The 11,557-nt window shown below is 45.6% G+C and overlaps 1 protein-coding gene across 2 annotated transcripts; it reads right to left on the reverse strand.

The window, feature by feature from the left end:
- Positions 1–210: 210 nt before the first annotated feature.
- LOC148833635 (zona pellucida sperm-binding protein 4-like) lies at positions 211–6,034 on the reverse strand. 2 transcript variants are annotated; one of them, XM_088915454.1, is made up of 15 exons: positions 5,175–6,034; positions 4,624–4,743; positions 3,809–3,927; positions 3,489–3,690; positions 3,054–3,172; positions 2,300–2,399; positions 2,105–2,227; positions 1,850–2,022; positions 1,617–1,714; positions 1,391–1,518; positions 1,045–1,225; positions 816–957; positions 659–734; positions 460–548; positions 211–303 (listed from the first exon to the last, which is right to left on the reverse strand). In XM_088915454.1, exons 1-14 carry the CDS (start codon positions 5,536–5,538, stop codon positions 463–465), a joined length of 2,031 nt encoding a protein of 676 aa, XP_088771580.1. In that variant the 5' UTR covers positions 5,539–6,034; the 3' UTR covers positions 211–303; positions 460–462. The 2 variants fall into 2 exon arrangements, with proteins under 2 accessions (XP_088771580.1, XP_088771581.1); XM_088915455.1 differs by lacking the exon at positions 2,105–2,227.
- Positions 6,035–11,557: the final 5,523 nt, after the last annotated feature.

Genomic DNA, 11,557 nt, shown 5'->3' on the forward strand with positions numbered 1-11,557 from the left:
CCGACAACATCCAAGTCAGGTTGACACTTCATGATGGAAGCAGACTGCCAGAGACCAGCAGTGAGTCCCACCCCTGCAGGAACTACAATTCAGTGGTAAAGGACACCATTAGACCCTTACAGGTTGGTAACATGACCGTGGATAATTGCACCAATTTGACTTGCTCAAGAGCCCAACCACCCCCCATGTCCAATTACACAGCACACAGTCACCACTTGCAACATCTTTATTAGGACTGACTTCCTCCAACAGAACCATCACTTCAGACACAGGTTGCTGGTCCCTGAAGCAGCAGGCAAGAACCTGAGAAAGTGGTTGAAGCCACATTAAGTGCAGGAAAAAACAGGAGAGAAACCACAAAAAGGAATCAGGCCTTGGAAGTCCTGAAAACAAATACCTCCATGCAAAAGGGAGGCCATAGGAATTTAGGGACACCAGTACCCCCACCCCCCAACCTACCCCTCAGTCCCTGGGGCCCTCATCCTTTCCTGGGCAGGGGGTCCCGACACAGTGCCTGTCAGCATCAGGGTTCTCCAGCACTGGGATTTCTGCAAGAAAAGGTCAGATAGCAGGTTCCCGAGGTAGAAATACTATTGCAAAGCATCAGATGTGCATGGCCAGAAGGAACACCTGGAGAAGAGCTTAAATAGAGACTCACTGCGGCCATCAAAGCAGCCCTCCACACACTGCCGCTCAGACGGTAGGCACAGCTCTGTGGAGCACATGAAGTAGATCTGGAAGAGGGATTACATGCCAAGTTGTCATGGTTGTTTTACATGGATCTATAGAGAGTCTACAACTGCAAGAAGCCTCACCTCCTCATTGATGTAGGAGTAGGAGGTGCTGTCCAGGAACTGGAAGGTCTGGATGTGGAAACGGCGGTGGTGCTTGGGCAGAGGCAGCTTGGAGTGGATGTGGAGGGTGGAAGTGTGGCCGTAGTCCAGAGGATTGGGGCAGCTGCAGGGAGAGGCACCAAGATCAGGATACTGCCTGCAGCCCACTGACCAGCCCAGGGATAGAGCTGCACACGTAGGAGCCCCTCACCCATCATAGAGCAGCACCCAGACAGCCTGGCCGGACCGGGGATAGGCAACACAGTAGTGCACCAGCAGCACCAGGTTGGGGTCTGGAGCGTTCAGCAGTCGCACCTCCAGGTAGACTGGGTTCCCCAGCAGGAGCCGGAGGGGGCGGTGGTACTGAGGGTAGAACCTGGAGTAGCTCTCGTCTAGAGGAATAGGAGAAGGGATGGGTAGAGCTGTATGCTGTGGCCGGATCATAAAGCCACGGCATTGTGGAGTCTAGTATAGCCAGTCATTTCTTACCCCTCAAGCCATGTTGCATTGTACACTCCCCTCTAGAGAGGAGAGCAGTTGATAATCCAGCAGCTCACCTGTAGCAATCCGGAGCTGCACCCCAAACACTCCCTGGGACAGGACAGCAGAGGGCAGGTAGGGGCTCTTCACCAGGTAGCCTGTGCTGGCCAGGTTCCCCTCAGAATAGCGACACTCCACCAGCAGCCTGGAGAGCAGGAGGAGGGGAGGAATATGGCTTGCCTACTGCTTCCATGTGGTAAGCTGGCCAGCACAATAAATCTCGATGATCAAAACTCTGCTCACCTGAAAGGGCTGTCCCTGGTAATGACCCCATAGCTCTGTATATTGCGTCTTGCCAGCGTCTCCACCTCAGCCAAGTAGATGGTGGTCTGTCCTACCACCTGAGCAGAGAGCAAGGTCAGTAACCATCAACTGCCTCTTGAGCAGGTTCCTCCTACTTCTAATAAAGGAATTCCATACTCCTATATGGACGACTGGGAGAAACCCCAGAAGTTTAAAGGGATCAGTATACTCACAAAAGCATGGGTCCCACAGCCAGTGACAGGGAATTTGAAGACGGCAAATTCTGGGGTACAGATGACAGGGGTGCAGGATGTGTTGCCAGCAATCACCAGGCTGGCAGGATCCACAGGGGGTACAGAGATGGTCCGAGGGACAGCAAAGACAAAGTGCTTGTCGGCAGTGCACTCTGGGGAGAGAGGAACATGTCAGGATCTTCATTATTCTGGTCAGGAAGGTGCCTGGGACTGGGTCAGTAAGGAGAGCCCTACCCTCCAGTGGATAGAAGCAAGAGGATGTTTCTGGGTCCACACAGCATCCCTTGGCCAGGCAGTGGGCTGGAGAAATCCTCTCTGGACCACAGGGCACCCGATGGCTCCTGGGTAGTTTACATCCTAGGAAAACCAAATTGGATCCATCAGCACAGCTATGTGGCCCATTACCAACTCTCAAACCTCTTCACTCACCCTCCCTTGGTTTGTAGGGGCGATAGGGACAGGACACCACAATCTCTCCTCTTGGGCCATCATTGGGATGGTACACCACCTTCACAGTGTAGTGTTGGTCCTGCAAGAAAAAAAAAAGGGATAAGACATGCAGTTGTGCTGGCAACATCTGCAGATAGCCAACCTCATTTCCAGATCTGAAAGTACCCAGAACTACCAGAAGGGCTATTCTGTAGAACAGCGGAAGTCATGTTTACAGCCCACACCCTGAAGGTGAATGATCCGCAGTGTTAACTCCCCCCCCTCCCCATCCTATTTTAAGGACTAAATGCTCACAAATACATTCCACAATGAGCATCTTGGAGTGAACCCACACTCATCCGACAGGTCATGCCATCTAAAACTCCTACTGAAGTGTATCGGCACATCAAGTTCACCGTTCACACATTTACTTCATGTCCGACAGATAACAGGCTGGCTGGAAGGGAAACAATTCCAGCCAGTCTGTTCCACACCTCATGTCATGAATTCTTATGTTTCTTAATTGATCAGTCACTGTCTAGTTGCCCTCTAATTTAGTCTGACTCCTGGGGACTTGACAGGCTAAATTAACACTGGTCATCTGAACCAACTTCTAGACCAATACCCATTTCTTCAGACAGGGTCTTACTTTCAGGCATATTGTAGAATTGGAAATGGAAGGCATGTTCATTGCTCATAGTACAGGGCGGGGTGTAGAATACTCAGGAAATGCAAAGCCCAAGCTCAGCCTCACCACAAGCCGAACGTGGCAGCCAGTGTACAGGATGGTCAGGGTGTTCAGGTGCCGCCCTGCAGTCACAGAGTATCCACAGGATGGAGTGTCCAGCACAGACACCAGGCTGCCAGAAGAACCTGCACAGGGTACACAAGAACCCAATTTCTTTGGCAGGATTTCATATATTGCAGGTACAAAAAGCAAAATCAGTAATAGGTGCCGTGTATGCATTCCGGCACACTGGATAGAGGCAACTAGCATTTTAAGGTGCATCTGGCATCATAAGGAAGCTCCAAACAGCAATCAGCACAGTGTACTACTGCAACCCACAATGTCAAGGCACACTTAGGGAGCACTGGAACTGTTCAAAATGCCATTTCAAGCCCCCTGTTCCATGAGTGGCCAACAAGCAGCAGTCTTGCCAGGTAACAGCCTCCTTCCCCACTCACTCACCCTGAACCTTGATCTCCTCCAGGGGGCCAGCAGGCAGGGTCACAGTCATGCACACCTCACTGCAGGAGATGGTCAGGCCTCTGGGAGGTGGGGGTGGAGGGGCAACTGGAACATGGCAGGACACCGTGCCAGTCACCCATCTCTTCCGCTCTTTGTCATAGTATCTCACTGTCAGGGCATAGTGTTGCTGCTGGTTCTTCCTCTGTGGTGGGGAACAGAGGTTGCAGGTTAAAAGCACTGACGTAGAGCCATTTGGAGCAACTAAGGCACCATTGCTCTCACAAGCTCCCAGGGAGTCCAAACCCAGAACTTGCCCTTACCCAGGTCCTGATGTAACACCCTTCGTAGGAAGCCACCAGCACCAGCCAGCTCCTGGTGGTCCACACCCTGTGCCCACAGTGCTTTGGGAGACTGTTGACCGAGAGAGGAGCCATCTTGCCTGGGAGAAGGTGGAGTGTTAGAGGCTTACAGGTAAGTGGCCTTTCACAGCAGCTCTGTACAGCACCAGAAAGCAAGAAAACACATCTTCCCCTTTCTAGGGACATCTACTGCATCATGCCCCTAGTTCTGGTCCTCCACACTTGCCTGCTCCTCTCTCAATTTAATTGACCAAAAGGTACAGGTTCTTTGGTTACATTGGAAACTGGAGAATATGCACAACGGCACACACCCTGCGTCTTCATAAAAATCAGACACAAGCATTAGTATTGTTCTTACCTAGCAGAGCACATCCCCCTGCTAAATGTGGTTTCAAGCATCTTGTGCAAAGAAACCCATTTAGTGAGACAACCCATTGAGCAAAAAAGCACATTCATTTGGAGGCACTGTAGACTTCTAGATTTAGGACAGATAGTCACAGAAGTCCTTACGCCATACATTGTATGGAACAAGATTTCTCAATCCATTCCCATGAAAGGGTGTTCAAAGACAAGCAGAATGTTCTGGGGGTGCATTTACCCACTGAGGGACAATTGTCTAGAGAGGCTGTCCAGCTGCTTTTGGGGATACCATTTCAGCACAATCCTTTGCTTCACAGCTCAGATGGCACATGAACAGGTTTTGAGCTCCAGAACAGGGGATGGAGAACCCATCCATGTATAGGGACAATGCAAGTACAGGCAGGGTAGAACCTCACCCTTCAGCAGGTAGACTTGGCTGAACCTCCTCACAGAGAACTTGAGCATCATGCTGCTCTTGCCACAGGACAGCAGGGGGCGGCTGTGGGATTGCTGCTGCTCGGGGTCACCCTGAGAGTCTGGGAGGGAAGAGAGGACAGCATGAAGAAGTGTTACTGGGCACAAGACATTCACGTTGGTAGCTGCATCAGCAAATGAACAAGTGAAGGTGTATTCCATGCTGAAAAGAAGAAACAGTTCCAGCTGTGAAATCTTCAGGTAAAGGCTCCACAGCCAGATTGGTTCCCTTTTCAGCATGGAATAAACATCTACTTGCTCCTCTGAAGAGCTACAAGAATGCACTTCACTCTGGATGAAGATTCCTTCAGAAGGAATTCCTGCTGTAACCTACTTAAAGGAAAGGAGCAGCCATATGCCAAGGAGTCATGCAGATATTCCACTGGTCCTGAACATTGCTATGCATCCAGACTTCCTCTTAGAGGAAATACAGCAGAGCTACTTTACTACCATGCAGTTGTATTCAGTCCACAGATTTGAAGAAACTCCCTACCAGGGTCAGATGAGGGAGGATCTGCTCCAGAGGGACCAGTTGTCACTGCTACCACATCTCTCTGCACATCAGCACCAGAGTCCTTATCCAGTTCTTCCCCCTCAGCATCAGAGCTCATTTCCATCAAGTCCTGCTCTTCCCCATTTAGCACCCCTCTCATCTCTCCAGCAGAATAACCATCAGATCCATCTGGTGGGGTCTCCCGGAATACTGGACTACCCACATGCGGCTCAAAACCACCATAACCTTCCTCTTCACCAAAAACAGCATCTAGACCCTTGAGCTGGGCTTGGGCCACTGCAACATAGAGGCATACTAACAATCCAGGCAAAAAGAAATCCATCACACCCACTCCTATCCCCATTTTTCACACAAAAACACTTCAAGAGAAAGAATAACTATGGGCCCTGCTGCTGGGGCTTATATACACGCACTGAGACGCGCGCTGTCCTGTGGGCCAATCAGGAGCAGGTAAGGAAGTCCAGAACATTCTCACGCGCTGAGGTTTCAGACGCGGTGTTGAGAGTGAAATCACGTGACACAGCTTGGCTGCCCGGATACGCTGCGTGATCAACTTGTTCTTGTATCATCAGTCTAAACTGAAACAATATCAAATATAACCTTGACAAGGATAAAGAGTTACAGCAAAGCGGAACCGTAAATTTGATTAATACAACTTGTAAACAACCTCATTAAATCGTGATGAAATGCCGTTGATCGAATTTCACAATGATTCTTCATAATATTAACATCACAGCTGTAATGCTGATGGCGGAAGCTTTCACTGTGTTCGAAGATCTCGCTGTGTTGACGACCTGAGCAAATTGAAACGCCAGCAAACACCTCCGTATGACAATACATCTCACGAGCTGATGTTAGGCATGAAGGTTGAAAGGGAAGGCAGGTGACAGCAAGCTGATTACAGGAGAGTCTTCTTCTAGGTGACAAGTGTGTTCATAACGGGAACATTTAACTAGTTAATTTCCGTTCAGTTGTATTCCTAATACGGACAGAGTGTCAGTCGGCATAACTTTTTAAAAACGCATCTTGAGTTTGACCCCCCCTACAGAAAGCACAAACGATGAAACCCATCTCATTCGTTAGTCCTACGTTTGTGCCGGTTGGTGCTGTTGAAAGCAGCGTTTTGCTGCTGTCGGTTCCGAGAGCCTTGTTTTTTCGGGTAATCACGTGACTGTACAGGCCAGTTAAAAGGTACCAACACACTCGGTACTTTTAACTACTCGATGTGATGAAAACAACGGGTGCAATTTGTTTCGGTGAAAACTTCTTCTCGCGAATTGCAATTGTAATCTATAGTCACAACTGTAACAATATTTTTCAAGTTTCACTAGCGTGTGTAACGATCATTATCTTGACAAATGAAGCTTTCAAAGAGGTCTTCGCTGGAGATGCAGACAATATATCAGAAATCATTTCAACTCTCTGCCACTGGGGTCAGCTTATCAAAGATCACAATTGGAAGATCTGATGGTCGCGATCTTTCTGTATTTGCGTCATACTTCGAAAAGGGAGGCGCTATTTTCAAATGCAAAACATCCACCCCACCGAACTCAAATTGCACAAAATGCAAACCTGTTGATTTAATCACATCGAGTAATTAAAAGTACCGAGTGTGTTGGTTATATGTTCGGTTGTTTTATCTGAAAATAAAAATACTTTCCAAGATTCCTCTGGTCTGCATGTGAGACGGTAGAGTTTCCAATGTTTTGCAGTCGAGTTACTGTATGAACTACCTGGGTTATCTTGGTGCATAGTGCCCCCTTTGAAAAATCCTGATTCTTTTTCACATTTAAGATTTTTTCTCTTTGCTTAATCATCAATCAGTCAAAGTTGATTTATCAAATCCACAACAATACAGCGTCCAGCAGTAGTAGCTGGCAATGAAATGTCTTTTCTGCGAGCTCACCGGGGCTAAAAATCACAAAATTCAAGTTACAAAATAGATAATAGTGCAAACGAAATGGAATAAAATAAACTCAGACAGAGCTCAATATAAATAGAGCTGCGATGTGTCCAGGGTGTACGCACTACATTACAGTATGTCCAAGTAGTGCAGTATGCCGAATACACTGAAAAGTACGAAACCAATGGTCTTGTGATACAGGAAGTTACTAATCCTAACTTTTTTAAAATACGTGGCTCGAAACACGAATCTTTAAACGGCCCTTGATTTGAGTACTGATTTAGAAAGGACCCGATGAGAAACCGATGACTTCGGTGTTTTCAGTGGAGATCGGGTTCATCGGTATTGCATAGATGACGAGGCTAATAAGGGGGAACTTACAAATAGCCGAGCAAGACCTGAGACCAGAAAGTGGCACAACATGGTTACCGAACGTCCGTATACAGTATAGTATGAATATTAGCACAAGACACTGATAAAACAATATCGATTTATTGATTGTTTCACTGCTGTCTATGGATATTTTAGCATTGTATAATAGCATAATAATCTAGACATTTGTAGAATAATAGCACCAGAGAGCTGACAATACGTAATTAGACAGTTTTCCATATGAAAGCAAGTGTTAAGTACAAAAATGTCCCTTTAACCGCAACAGGACTGAAGTCTTGCTTCTGGGCTCCTCTCATTAACTCTGTAAAGCCAGTGCAGTATCCCTGTCTGTGGAGGACACTGCACCTGCCGCTCATATTAGATCCAGACACCTAGATGTGCAAATATGGCAAAATCATCCTTCTTCTTCCTCAACTATCTCTAATTTTTACCCCTAAAAGTAGCTAAAACGTTAGTCACCATTTTCATCCTCTTTGAAATTGATTACTATAACTCCTGGCTACATCCACAGTGAACAAAACTGGGCATGTGCAGAACTCAGCAGCCAGTATCAGGACCAGGGCTTGTGGAAGTGATCCAAACAGTCTTTAGAAGGGGAATTTATGGAACTGGGTCTGCATCTGCCATTTTACTGTCCTACTGTATTGCAAACCCCTTTTTTCCCCATTTCTGTAATTCTGTTGCCTCCTTTGCTTGGTTTTTACTACTGTAAAGTGGTTTGAGAAGCCACTTTTAAAGGTCCCATCTAAAGTTCATTAGAACATATTGTCCTGCACTGAAGTGAAACTGCCATCATGAGGAGTACAGTTCGTGCTGCTCTAATTTCCAGAAAGTTGGTATTGCATACAGTAGGTGACGAGGCTAATAAGGGGGAAAATACAAATATCTGAGCAAGAATCGAGATTAGAAAATGGCACAACATGGTTACCAAATATCCATATACAGTACAGTATGAATATTAGGACAAAACACTGATAAAACAATATTGATTTATTGATTGTTTCACTGGTGTCTATGGATATTTTAGCATTGTATGATAGAATAATGTCAAGCTGACATTCTAAGCTTTAAAGTGAAACTGTACTGCAGCCTGAAGCATCCTGATTCTTAATTTTATGACTGGGCTTCCATTAGGATATTCCCCTGCAGCAACAGAATAGGGAATTTTTCACTCACATTTGAATGCGCCGATTCAAAATGGGTTGTGTTGCACATTGAGGGGGCCCCCTGCTGGCCACGGGGCCCTAAGGCATTCACCTACTTCGCCCAGGACTGCTCCTGACTCCAAATGTGACCTCAAAGCACTGGAAGAAACTGTGAAACAATGTGAAACTGCAGCAGGAAAGAGTTTTGCTGAACAAGTGGAAAAAAATGAGAACAAGAAACACCAAGACAAACACTCACACTAGCATTGCCTGCGCTCTCTCGGGTGGTCCTGTCTGTTAAAAGCTGTCTCCCAACGTATTTACGTCTTCCACAGCAATTACGGATTGTGTTTTCTGTAGATAAGACAGGGGAACCAGGAGGAGCGCAGACAACGCTTGTGTGTCATTTTTCTTTTTCCTGTTCGGGACATGCAAATCACAGCATGTAAATAAATAAAAAGTTTGGCGCGTTTACTACAGACAATACGAAGGCAGTGCCGGAGCAGTCAGTCAGGCGCTCTGAAAGGGGATGCAGATGTTCACGGGACGTTGAATTATATACAACAGCCGGGACGGTTTCCATTTAAAGAATAATCGCGCCGGGAGAAAAAAAAAACTGACGTTAACAGGTTTTTGCGGCATATTGCTCAGTATTGAATAGGACGAGATCACTCATTTACAAGAAGTGGTGTCAGCGTTTGGGGAAGCGGTTCTCGGTGGAAAAGAAGGGGAAGACTTCTTATTTTGGCTTCCGAGACCAACCACAGCAGTTTCGATTAATCGAAAGAGCTGATTTAAATATACCATAAATCCAATTAGAGTGAATTCAGTGGAAAGGCTGAACCAAACCTGAACCATGGATCTATAGCTCGTCGGTACTGTCCTCTAAGACTTTGCAGGAGAAGATGGAATTCGTTTTGCTGTTGTTTTGATTTTTTTCCTTTCATTTTTTATACCCACACGTCTGGGCTCACTATTTCGACACCTGGACCGTGTCCCGATTCTCTCACTGCGCCCCAAGACCTTCCTCCGAGTCCGCACTCCCGTGACGTGGCGCAAGTGCGGGGCCATTCGAGGGGCACCATTATAAAAAGGGTAACGGGGGCCGCCTCGCGTGACGTCACTCCCTGCTTACGCTGGTCAGGTCAAAATGCCGTCTGTTATTGATACTGCTTTTGCACTGGCAAAGCGCATGTCGGCAGATATTATTTTTAAATATTTTTCATTCTCCGCTCGCAGTTCGATGAAAGTGAATGTCATCGTGTCTATCCCTGCACAGAAGCAGTGACGCATCGTGTTCGTTCATGTTCAGCAGGCTCGACTCAAAACAGGTGAAGTAAACTAAGGAAAACTTGGCAATATCGCCCTCTGTTTATTCGAAACTTTGTATTACTAAAAGCATTTCATTTCGTCTATCCCAGTACAAAAAATGACAGGACGACGAGCATAACGCGTTCATTCAAATTCAAAGTTAAGTAAATAAGGTGAATTTGGCAATAACTCAAAGCTTTGTACTATTAAATAATGTACGTGTATTTTGAAATATCACGGCACTCCGGGTAGTTAAAGAAACCCGGTAAAGATTATTAAAACGGTTCTCGGAAAAATTGTAGAGAATCTTGTTTCCGCGGAACTGGTCAACGAGGACAACTGGACTGTGCTGACCTGAGAAAACAAACATGGGCTGATGAAAATTTAACTTAGCTAATGACAATATGACACAGTGTAACTGTTTTCGAAAACTAGAAGATGCGATTATTATTTTCATTTAAAGTGTTATTCTTATCATCAGAAAATGCTCAACAATCATTATTAATGTTTAACTATAATTAGCTATTATCAACAACAACAACATTATTAATAATAATAATAATAATACATCAGCAGTCTTTTCGATAGTTGGAAATGTGTATACAGTGTTGTCCATTGTGTATGTGTTGTTCAGAAATGTCTCCAATAAAAGATTTTTGATGTAACTTGAACTAAAGCTTTGGAAATTCCTTCATGTGTTTTTTCAGAGCGCACTTTCCCTTCATCATCGTAATTGTTTACAAACTACACTATGTCCAGAATTCATCAGCCAGAATCCTGACCAGGTCTGGTGCAAGTGATCACATCACTCCTATCCTGGAGTCCGTGCACTGGCTTCCTTCGAGTTTAGACTTTGAAATCCTCATGCTCACCTATAAGGCTCTACATGGCTTGGCACCTCAGTACCTGAGTTACTGTCGCCCTACTCCCCACCTCGCAACCTTCACTCCTCTAATTCTGGTCTCCAAGCCAGTCTGCACTCTGGGGGTGACAGGGCCTTTTCCTGTTATGCCCCAAAGCTCTGGAACTCTATCTCTAAGGACATTAGAGTCACCTTTCCTGAGCTCTTTCAAATCAGGACTGAAAACCTTCTTCTTAGAGGGACTTTGAGTATTGAAATAAATTATTATTATTATTAAGGGGCTTTGTGTCTGCCCCTTTGCTTTCCTACTGTATTCTAAACCCTTATTGTAATTGCCTGATTCTGCTCTCCTCTCACTGTGTGCCTTTTCTTACCATACAGTGCTTTGAGAAGCCACTTTTAGGCGCTATATTATTATTATTATTATTATTATTATTATTATTATTATTATTATGATGATGATGTACATGTACTCGTTCGATAATATGCAGTATAACAGACATACAATCAAATGGTTTGTAAAATTGATCCCCTTCACTATTAATAGAAATGTTTAGCTTTTTTGCTGAACTTGAGAAATTTCTACATCTTACCTGTTTTGTTTTAGTTCCGGTACAGTTCGGAGTTGATTATGGATTATTCTCAGTAAACCACCCACAGTACAGTTTATTTCGCCGAAGGAATACATCTAGCCGCAGCTTTCTTTACCAATGAAAATGGAGAATTCTCCTGTCCTGACCAATCACAC

This window comes from Atractosteus spatula, chromosome 5 (assembly GCF_055471065.1).
Source record: "Atractosteus spatula isolate fAtrSpa1 chromosome 5, fAtrSpa1.hap1, whole genome shotgun sequence".
In the NCBI taxonomy this organism is placed as follows: Eukaryota; Metazoa; Chordata; class Actinopteri; order Semionotiformes; family Lepisosteidae; genus Atractosteus; species Atractosteus spatula.